Below are 10,837 nucleotides of genomic sequence, written 5' to 3'. Positions count from 1 at the left end.
GACCCGACTATCCCATTTTACATAATAATAATAATAATAATGCTTCAAAAAAAAAAAAAAAGCATTATCAAGTCATGTTTATTTCTCTTGTTTCACTTGGTATATGGTATATGTGCGGTATATTTGGTATACATCCAAACACAATCCAGGGATATAGATTACACATTTTCTCTCAGACAGCAATCCCTTATTAGTTTTGCTACTAAAATATAAACAGTAGATTGTGTGTTAGTATATACCATTAGTTCTCAACTGTTCCGGACATTTCCCACCTGTCCTCCATCACCCCAATAAATAGTAATAAAATACTTTAAGTTCTGTCCTCCATCACCCCAATAAATAGTAATAAAATACTTTAAGTTGAAATATGTCTAATTTATAGAAATAAAGTTATAAATCAATAACATGTTAAAAAATAGAGACAATAAAGGATTACAGGCTTGATAGTGTTACTTTCAAATCATGTTTAATACCGAGATAAGATCTGTACTTTGTTTTCAGTGAAGCAACATCTGAAAAGCCCATCTCACAGAGATAAGATGTGTCAAAGAAACAAGATAGGCTTCATCATATTTTCTTTTAGGTGGGTTTTTTAGTTGATTGGTTCAATCATCTAATTTGTTTTGCTGAATTGCCCATTTTTTGGGGCCTATATCACAAATTTATCAATTGATGTTGTTTTGCCCACTGTATACACTATGTTTTAATGTCTTTATTGGTCAACTGCAGTAAACTTGGCAGCAGTAAACGTATATTTTTGCACAATATTTCCACTTTTTCCTCCCTGTACAGTAACTGATGTTTTAATGTAATTGCATTAAAGAGCTAATTCTTTGTTTATGTTTTTTTGAGTGTATGAACTTTATATTTAATAGCGAAAATTATTAATTAAGATTAATGAAGGACACATGCAGTTCATGGCGCTCTTCCGGTCATTACTTTATTAACCACTAGAGGGCAGCGCCTCACACATATCATCAATCAGAATACATTACTGATCCCATAGGGAAATTGTTTGGTTGCAGTTTTGCTCACAGTAAAAGATCAAGTAAAGATTAAAGTAAAATAATAAGAAACATAAATAAATATACATATTAACGTATATATTAAGAAAAATGATTGAGTGGCAGCATAAAATGGAAGTGAAAAAAGATGGCAGAAAAAAGTCCGACTACAATAATAGTTATAAAATGTATTGCATTTAAGATTATTGTACATAATTATCTGAGGTATCAACAATATGTGAGTGTGTCATGAATATCTATAAATATATAGAGAGTATCTCACAAACTTGAGTACAGCCCTCACATTTCAGCAACTTTTTTATTATATCTCCTCAAGAGACAATATTATAGAAATCAGAGATAACAAAAGTACACAAATCCTTCACTAAAGAACTGCAGATACTCATGTTTTCACTCAAGTTAAAGTACAAGTTCATTATTACTACCTGCTTTGGTGTTACACTGTAACTGGACCTCATTTATTGTAAATACTCCCTGTGTATTCAGTTGTAACTCTATGTATATATGTGTGTTTTGTTCACTGGTAGTAGGGGTGTGGCTGCCATTTCTGTTGGGTGTGAGTTTGTTCCCTGTTTTTGGTGAGGCAGTTAGGCAAGTGTTTTGTCTTTCTTTTGTGTTGAATTACATCACTGACTCCTTCTGTCTCATCCACTTTAGCCCCATGCTTCTTGCTCCCTTCAGCAATGCTTGTTAGCGCTGTAATCTAGCCTACATCTGTGGTGTGTGTGAGAGCCAGGAAACGATACACCAGTGGTAGGATGAAAAAGCCGCACAATGACAAGAAACCGGTTAATGGACTGAAAACAGCACACGATGAGAAGAAAAAATATCGATCAAGTCAGCAAATAGATTGAAACTAAAGTAACGAAATATACGAAGTAGAAAGTACAGATTAATAAATAAGGAAGTGAAGTACAGATAACAGAAAAATCTACTTTATTACAGTAAAAATATTTGTACTTTGTTACTTCCATCTCTGATAGAAATAAAAATTGAATATAGTTTAGAGAAGTTAATGTGCAGATTTACTGTCATCTAAAAATAACTCAACATACATATATTATTGTCTAAATAACTGGCAACAAAAGTGGGTCCAAAGCGTCAATAGTTCGCGTGAGCACCACTGATATCCAGCAACGCCTGGAATGGAAATCACCAGAGCTGCACAGGTTGTTGCTGGGATCCTCTTCCACTCTTCTATAATGACATCAAGAACCTCAATAAATGGTGTGTTTTTTTGTAAGCTAAACCTTGATGCAGTGTCTGTGTTTTGAATACTATAAGGAATATTAAAGGATTAATAATAATTTCACTGTCTTTTATAAAATGATTTGCCAAAATTTTACTGTGCAATGTTACTCTTCAATGCAGAAATATTAGATTAGAAACAGAAAAACAGAACATGGCTTCTTTGCTTTAGCAAACCAGATATCAAAACTATATACTTATCCATTTTTGCCACTGATTTCCTATTAATATAAATGTTCCGTATTTGGGAATGCAATTATTTCTACTGTTTTAAATGGACAAGGTTTATTGTTATTGGCAATAATTTCAAGACAACACCACAAAAAAACAGACAGAAGTGGAACTGCTAAAGGAACACAACTCAGTCGACTGGAAGTAATAAGAAGCAGGTGATAATCATCATGTGTTACCTACCTGTTCAACCCACCTCCTCTTCTTTCTCAGCTGCCACTTGGCCACACTTCCAGTACCACATGATTGCTGTATTGCAATGATTAATATATGTGTGAGGCGCTGCCCTCTAGTGGTTAATAAAGTTATGACCGGAAGGGCGGCATGAACTGCATGTGTCCTTCATTAATCTTAATTAATGATTTTCGCTATTAAATTTGTGTTTGAATACTTTGCGCTTACTACTGCAAACACAGGGTAAGACTTTACTAGTGAAGTTAGGAAATGGAAAATGTTGATGAAAATGATCAACCCAGAAGCATTGGGAGACAAAACTCTCATTTGACAACAGGTAGATATTTGAATTGTTGATAATTTTGTCACGTCTTTTTGTTTGCTTGACCATGTACTGATTCTCACTTCTAGTTTAACGAATGGATAAAAATGTGCTTATTTCAGCCTCATTTAATTACAAGATCATCATCATCATTATAGCAGTTCTTGGTCTTCTCCTAATACTTGTTGTATCGTCACTCTGCGCAGTTGGGATCTTGTGTGAGTTTTGCTTCATTTTCTTTATCATTGTCATACACCAAACAATCATATATTGTACCACCCATTTAAACTAAAAAAGCACAGTATGGATTTTCTGTTTATATATGTTAACCTATGTAATCTAATCTTAACTATTCGTTCCATATATGACGGAATGACCAAGTGCACATGAACTTTGGTGCTTGGCCCCTTAAAAGTATTTATTTATCTATGATGGTGTTCTTTTTTTTTTTTTTAACAGATTACAATAAAGTTGCTTCCACTGCGAAATTAAGTGAAACACATGAAAATGCCACAGAAAAACTGATTGTCCTAGAAAACAAAGTCAAGGGTAAGAGGTTTCTGAAGGGTTTCATGTCTGCTTCAGTGATGCCCAGTTTTTATATATATATATATATATATATGCTTATCACTTCCATCATATTCATCAAATGCATCTTCATTGGCATGTCCTCAATACAATATACTCGAACATAGGATTCAATAGCAGTCTATAGATCTTTTATACAGTCTGCTCTAAATACACAGCAGTTCATCATTGGATGAACATTTATGAGGGAATTTTGATTTAAGGTGATGCAATACTAACAATTCACACAGTGTCTTTGCTTCTACCTTGTTTGTGTTTGACAAATTAAACTCTTCCTTTGTCCATCAGAAAAAGACAGAAAGTATGAAATGCAAAAGATGAAGCATCAAGAGCTTGTCTCTCCCTGCAATGGTAAGACTCGTCTTTTCCTCTGCTTCACTCCTATTTATTAAATTGTACATTTTGCTCGAGAAATGTTGTGTATTTGTGTATTAGAGACAGAAAGACCTTATAAAGAACTGATGTCAAAGCATCATGATCTCGCCTTCGCATGCAACAGTAAGAAGAGTTTTTTTTTTTTAGTTTTTTTTTTAAAGTTACTTCTATCGTTGAACCCATTTTTACATTAAAGCACTTTTGTTTTAGAGTCAGAACAACAGTATGAAAAGCTGAAGATGAGGTATCAACGAGTTCATAAACTTCTCTCTGTATGAAAAAGTTAGGTTTTCCCCTATAGTACTTTTAATAAGAAACACCAACATCTATCTTCTTGTGGTCTCAGCATGGTTATAAATGAGAGAGTGGGTTTATAATCGTATTTTTTGTTATATATTTTAAAGATGTGTACATGCACTATTCTCCAAGTCTCATTAATAAATCTTTTTTTTTTAAAAACTGTTCATGAATAAAGAAAACCAAACCTGTTCGCTTTGTGAGACAGGATGGAAGTCGCTTGGTTTGAAGTGTTATTACTTCTCCACTTCTAAACTGAACTGGACTCAGAGTAGAGATGAGTGTGTGGAGAAAGGAGGCCACCTGGTGATTATAACCAACCGAGCTGAACAGGTGGGTGTAGTGGACCACTTTACTGCTTCTGATGCTTTCAATCCACTTTTGTGGGTTACAGGTGTACATTATGTGATGTTTTCTTCATTAGGATTTTGTATCTTCACAAATTCAAATAACGCACTGGATTGGCCTGAATGACTTGGACACTGAGGGAAAGTGGCTGTGGGTGAACAACCGGCTGTTAAAGCAGATGAGCGTAATGTAAAAATCCATTTACTTTTACACATTTTATTCTGTTGCTTGCACACACACCCTGATCAGGCATAACCTGGACATTATACAGTGCATCCAGAAAGTTTTCAGTGCTTCACTTTTTCCACATTTTGCTTTTACAGCCGTATTCCAAAATGGATTCAATTCATTATTTTTCTCAGAATTCTACAAACAATATCCCATACTGACAACATGAAAGAAGTTTGTTTGAAGTCTTGAGTTCAGCTCAACGTTTGAGTGTCAAGGCAAAGGCTGTAAAAACTTATGTATGATTTCTTTATTTTGAATAAATTTGCAATGATTTCCAACAACCTTCTTTCATGTTTGTCATTATGGGGTATTGTTTGCAGAATTTTGAGGAAATTAATGAATTGAATCTATTTTGGATAAGGCTGTAACATGACAAAGTGAATTGACAAAATAAAGTGAATTACACTCTTCATCTCTTCATTAAAGCACCTGTTAGTGGGTTGAATATTTGGGCAGCAAGTGAACATTTTGTCCTCATAGTTGACGTGTTTGAAGCAGGAAAAATGGGCAAGCGTAGGAATTTGAGCGGGTTTTTAACCAGGGTCAAATTGTGATGTCTAGACGACTGGGTCAGAGCATCTCCAAAACTGCGGCTCTTGTGGAATGTTCCCGGTCTGTAGTGGTCAGTATCTATCAAAAGTGGTACAAGGAAGAAACAGTAGTGAACCGGCCAAGGCTCAGTGATGCACGTGGCAGGCGAAGGTTGGTCCGTGTAGTCCGATCCAACAGACGAGATCATGTTGAATGGTTCAGGACTGTTTTTGCAGTAAAAGGGAGACCAACACAATGTTAGGCAGGTGTTCATAATGTTATACCTGATTGGTGTATATATAAAGTTATGCCTAGTCACTGTGTGTGTGTGTGTGTGTGTGTGTGTGTGTGTGTGTGTGTGTGTGTGTGTGTCTGTATTCTGTTTTCTGTAAATATTCTGTATTTATTTTTTATATTTGGAGGTTCTGGTATACTGCTCCAGAGGGACCACATGAGCCTGATAACTGGAAAATGCGAGACCCTTTTGGAGAGAATTGTGCTGCTCTGGGGGATGAGAATGGTAACATACATAAATGGTTTGACGCTTCGTGCAAAAGGTTAAAAAGGTACATCTGTGAAAAGTAAAGCACTTTCTCCTTTTACTTGCATCGCAGTTACTTTTGTAAATACATCATGTTTAGCTGTGGATTGTGTTTCAAACATGGAAACGACCAGCTTTACTTTTTTAATACAGAAACGCATCTTTCACTGCACTGTAAAACAGCATTGTATTTTTAGCTCGCTTCAACCTCTAGATTTGAGAGATTGATTGCATTTTCCCCTGCTGTATTGTAGAAGTACTCTTCTTTTAAAAGTTATTCATTCAGTTGGAATAACCCAAACCGCGTGAGAGATTTTTATCCTTTATTTCTGTATACATCGCAATTTATTGTTGGTTTATTCTAGATTTATTTTAAAGTTGCTTTGAATAACCATTAAGAGAAAAATATGTTTAAAATATAATGTTTGTCTTTTTTTGCATGTCACAATATCTAGCAGACTAAAACATCCAATTTGGATGTTTTTAACTCTCAGTATACTGTAGATTCAGAGAACATTAGGTTCTCCTTTTAATTTGTCATTCATCTGTAAGTACTAATGCTATGTTTATTTACTAATGGCTGTGTGTATTATGTTAAACTAGATTTAATGTTAAGGGGCTTTCCATAATTACAAATTAAAAGATTATATATATTGAAATTAGTGTACTGTCAGTGTTTTAGTTCCAGTACAGTACTGGGTATACTTGGATTATGGAAACAGAAGACCGGTTTACTGGGTTACATTCACTTGATGGAGGTTGCCACTTGTGGAGAATCCATCAAAAAGAGTACCGTTAAAGTTTTAGATGAATAATTACTGTTTAAAAAATCTTGTTTACCTTTAGAAAATGCAGACACCCCTAGAAATTGTAATCACTCTATTTGCGCTGTTCTTTACTCTAATATCATGTCTAACAGACTGCATGCTGGCCATCTCATTGGTTCATTCCACCGAGGTGGTGGAATGAACTTCCCCTAAATGTCCGTACAGCGAAGTCAAGTTTATTTCTATAGCGCTTTTCACAACAGACATTGTCTCAAAGCAGCTTTACAGAAATTAACAGTTAAGGTGAACAGTGTGTATTTATCCCTAATGAGCAGCCATGGCGACTGTGGCAAGGAAAAACTCCCTTAGATGTAATGAGGAAGAAACCTTGAGAGGAACCAGACTCAAAAGGGGAACCCATCCTCATTTGGGTGATTTATAGTCTTATTATTATAGAGAGTGAGAACTAACATGAGCACTGAAATGTAAGATTATGAGTAATGTTCTTTCTACAGTCTTTAAGTCATTGTGGTTATAAAACTAGGAGCTACTGAGAAACTCATGATCTCAAATGTTGAGCTATTTTATCACAGATCCAACATCAGCTTCTCCATGCCAGAGCCTTTAAACACTCAGAGGTCCAATGTCAAAAGTCCACATGAAGTGGGATCCAAATGGCGCTGGTACGTCTCTAGATGGTTCAGGATGTTTGCGAGTTCGGCTTCTACTTCTTTAAAGGTCCACAATCTCCACAAGGTGGGATGTGACTGGTGCTGGAGCAACCTCAGGATGCCTCGGGATGGGGAGAGAAAGAGAAGCAGTGGAGAGCAATTAGCATAGCTGCTGTTCATGATATTAACAGCACAAGTTGATAATGTGCATGTGATGAGATGTTCTGGAGCACAAGGTTATGATGTGATGTGTGTTATGTGTAGACTTTGCTAAAAATATATGTTTTTAATCTGCACTTAAACTGGGAGAGCGTGTCTGAGCCCTGAACACTGTCAGGAAGACTATTCTAAAGTTTAGGAGCTAAATGTGAAAATGCTCTACCACCTTTAGTGGACTTTGCTATTTTAGGAACTAATAGAAGTCCAGAGTTTTGAGATCTCAGGGAGCTGTAGCGTGTTAGAAGACTGGCCAGCAACAGGCCGTATTTCCCTACACTGTGCCCTACACTGTATCCAGTGTATGTCTATGAGTTTGCTTAATGATTTGAATGGTTCTGCCTTGGATTCATTAAAGAATTGTTTTTCCTGCTTTTGCATCCATTCATATCTCCACTAGGTGGCAGCTGTCTCCAAACTGATACATATTTTCATGCATTTAAACTGAAGAGCCTTTAATAATCAGTTAGCCTGGGAACAGTCTTTGTTGAGCAATATATTTTTTATCATTCATCAGTAATAATAAACAAAAACTGACAAACACCACAGCATAAAAGTCTGCAACAGACTCAAACATTTACATTTCTTGCATTTGGCAGACACCCTTATCCAGAGCCACTTACATTTAACTTCTTCATACAACTGAGCAGCTGTGGGGTTAAGAGCCTTGCTAAAGGTCCTGGACTGCCAGCATGGTGTGGCTGGGATTTAAGCTTATGACCTTTGGATCCAAAGTTCAATGCCATACCCATGAAGCTACCACCTCCCACATTTGTTTTACTATTACACTACGCTGCAGGATCTAATTAGTTCCTCTTTGCAAGTTTCACACCAGTATGTGTATTATTTAACTTTGTGCAAGTGTGTTATTACACCAGTTGGTGGTCAGGCATTTTTTTACAGGAAGTAAATAAATAAATAAATAACTATGGCAGACTTATAAGCTACAACAATAGACTCAAAGTAGAAGGTTGCAATTGATGTTAATTTGGACCTCTTCATCTGAAACGTTACCCGTGTGCGTAAATAGGTCAGAATCTGCCACTGCACCAATGCAGATCTTAGCAAATGAAAACATTTTACATAGAAAAATGAGTGTATGCCCCATTATTCAAGTATTATAAGAATAAATCTAAGATTAATATTACACTGGCCAATTTTTTTTTTAAACAAAAGAAATAAGCAAAGCTACTCTGCATACTGCCTGGCACAGCTTTACAGGTTGAAAGAAAATCTACATGTGCGATGAATGTAGCATGCTGTAAGTCTATGATTAGTGCTGAGGACATTTCACACATGAATACATGCATTTTTAACACCTTTTAACCATCGCACACATTGTGGCAACTGAACATCTCATTTCTAAATATAAATAGTGACAGTAACTACAACATTTCCTGACATCATTCTGTTTAAACAGCGTTGTAAAACATCGCCTTGGAGATGGAAAAAAAAGCATCATTATCCAAAAGGTAAATATCTAAAACTTTTTAATAAGTAATTGAGAACCCACATGAGATGAGTTACGCTAATACTAAAACACACATTTCTCTTTTGGTGTTCCTGTTTAACAGATAGCAGTTAGATATTTTCCTTTGAGATATTACGTAAGTGATATGAGAACACCACAGTGACGTTGCAAGAACTCAAAGTCAAGTGTAAGTTGTTTCAAAGTTTACCTGCTTGCCATTACTAATTTATTTAACTTATACCTGATTATTCAGATGCAACCAGTGTTAAATTCTTAACGTTTATTCATGTCTTCCATTGTGAAAAAACACCATTAACAAAGCACATTGGTGTCTATTGCTCTCATCATAACATGAAAACATCCATTGAATACAAAAATTGTTGGAAATATGTTTGTGTATGAATGTTAAAGATCCACTGTGGCGACCCCTAGTGGAAGAAGCTGAAAGAAGATTCTTGTTCAACAGATCACAACATGAGCTATTAAGTGGGAAGTATGCTAATCATACCACAACACTGATGAACGGATAACCACATTTAGTGTGATTTGGCCCATTATATTAAAACAATCGAAGATTATTGTTCAGTGGCAGAGTTTTGAAAAGAAATACACTCTCCATACTGTCCAGCACAGCCTGAGATCTTCCAAGTCAATATGTGCCAAAAATGTAGCATGATTAGTGCTGATGTTTTACACGTGATTCTGAATACATGTATACACTACATCTTTTGAGTATATGCATATATAACACTCTTGCACACATTTTGTCAGTTGAACATCTCATTTCCTTTTTTAAACAGTGACAGTAACTACAACATTTCCTGACATCATACTGTTCAGTTTAAACAGCATTGTAAAGCATCGCCTTGGAGATGAAGAAAAAGCATCATGGTCCAAAAGGTAAAAATCTAAACCTTTTTCAATAAATATTTTTTGATGGTTTTATTTTCACATTGTATTTGATCAGGCATTGGAAATGACAAGGAATTTATTATTCTAAGTAGCAGGAACCGAGGAGGATGGTGATCGTGAACTGGCATCAAAACACAAAACGTCCTCCAACACGTCTTCCGTTTGATAATAATAAAATGTATACTTGTTTTATTTATCGAATTTTATGATTACATAAAGATTTAGTTTCCCCTCATTGTATTTCATGGGATATTGAGACAATGAAATCACTAAGATTTTTCTCTCAGGTTTCTCTGACCACAAAAAAAAATCTTCTGCTCTTAGTCTCCTGCTAATGCTTGGTGTTTCATCAGCACTCGAGGATCTTTTGGGAGTATTGCTTGATGTTCTGATTCAAGAAATTTATGATGTGATTTAGGTGTCATGATAATTTAGATGTTCATTCATTTAATTTGTACACTATATAGGCAACAATGATAAGTGGAGTGGTTAATAAGCCCATGCAGTGATTTACAGAATCAGTTTTAAATGAAGATCACGGGCATCTAATATTGATTTTCACGCCTGTCCTATTATATTCTTAGAGGTGAGATTAGTGTTTATATAAACCAGATCTGCTAAAAGCTGGATTGGCCTTCAGCCGTATGTGGTAATCTGAGAATGGTGCACTAGGATTGACTGGTACATCATTCAGAGTGTATTCCCAACTTTATCACTGTACTCCTGTGATAAACTCTTGATCAGCCATGACTTTGACCTAAAGTGAGGAAAATAAGTATTTGAACACCCTGCTATTTTGCAAGTTCTCCCACTTAGAAATCATGGAGGGGTCTGAAATTGTCATCGTAGGTGCATGTCCACTGTGAGAGACATAATCTAAAAAAAAAAA

The 10,837-nt window shown here is 35.6% G+C and overlaps 2 protein-coding genes across 2 annotated transcripts; both read left to right on the top strand.

Moving 5' to 3' along the window:
* The first annotated feature begins 2,814 nt into the window (after positions 1-2,814).
* Positions 2,815-4,244, top strand: LOC310727700 (uncharacterized protein). The gene is made up of 6 exons (XM_083544457.1): positions 2,815-3,015; positions 3,207-3,218; positions 3,460-3,549; positions 3,877-3,939; positions 4,024-4,086; positions 4,174-4,244. Exons 1-6 carry the CDS (start codon positions 2,949-2,951, stop codon positions 4,239-4,241), a joined length of 363 nt encoding a protein of 120 aa, XP_083400583.1. The 5' UTR covers positions 2,815-2,948; the 3' UTR covers positions 4,242-4,244.
* A 184-nt stretch (positions 4,245-4,428) lies between these two features.
* LOC310727738 (C-type lectin domain family 6 member A-like) lies at positions 4,429-5,972 on the top strand (the record flags this gene model as incomplete). Its single annotated transcript, XM_083544484.1, has 3 exons — positions 4,429-4,593; positions 4,685-4,797; positions 5,793-5,972. 3 exons carry the CDS (start codon positions 4,429-4,431, stop codon positions 5,953-5,955), a joined length of 441 nt encoding a protein of 146 aa, XP_083400610.1. The 3' UTR covers positions 5,956-5,972.
* Positions 5,973-10,837: the final 4,865 nt, after the last annotated feature.

This window comes from Silurus aristotelis, assembly GCF_946808225.1.
Source record: "Silurus aristotelis genome assembly, chromosome: 6".
Classification (NCBI taxonomy): Eukaryota; Metazoa; Chordata; class Actinopteri; order Siluriformes; family Siluridae; genus Silurus; species Silurus aristotelis.
Note: the sequence above shows the minus strand (reverse complement) of the source record. Positions and strands in the feature narration are given on the sequence as shown.

Excerpts from the sequence above, each read along its gene's own strand:
- LOC310727700 (XM_083544457.1), top strand. The coding sequence starts at position 2,949 with ATGGAAAATGTTGATGAAAATGATCAACCCAGAAGCATTGGGAGACAA. Across the intron at positions 3,550-3,876 it reads CCTAGAAAACAAAGTCAAGG|AAAAAGACAGAAAGTATGAA; the intron begins GTAAGAGGTTTC and ends TTTGTCCATCAG. Across the intron at positions 3,940-4,023 it reads GCTTGTCTCTCCCTGCAATG|AGACAGAAAGACCTTATAAA; the intron begins GTAAGACTCGTC and ends TTTGTGTATTAG.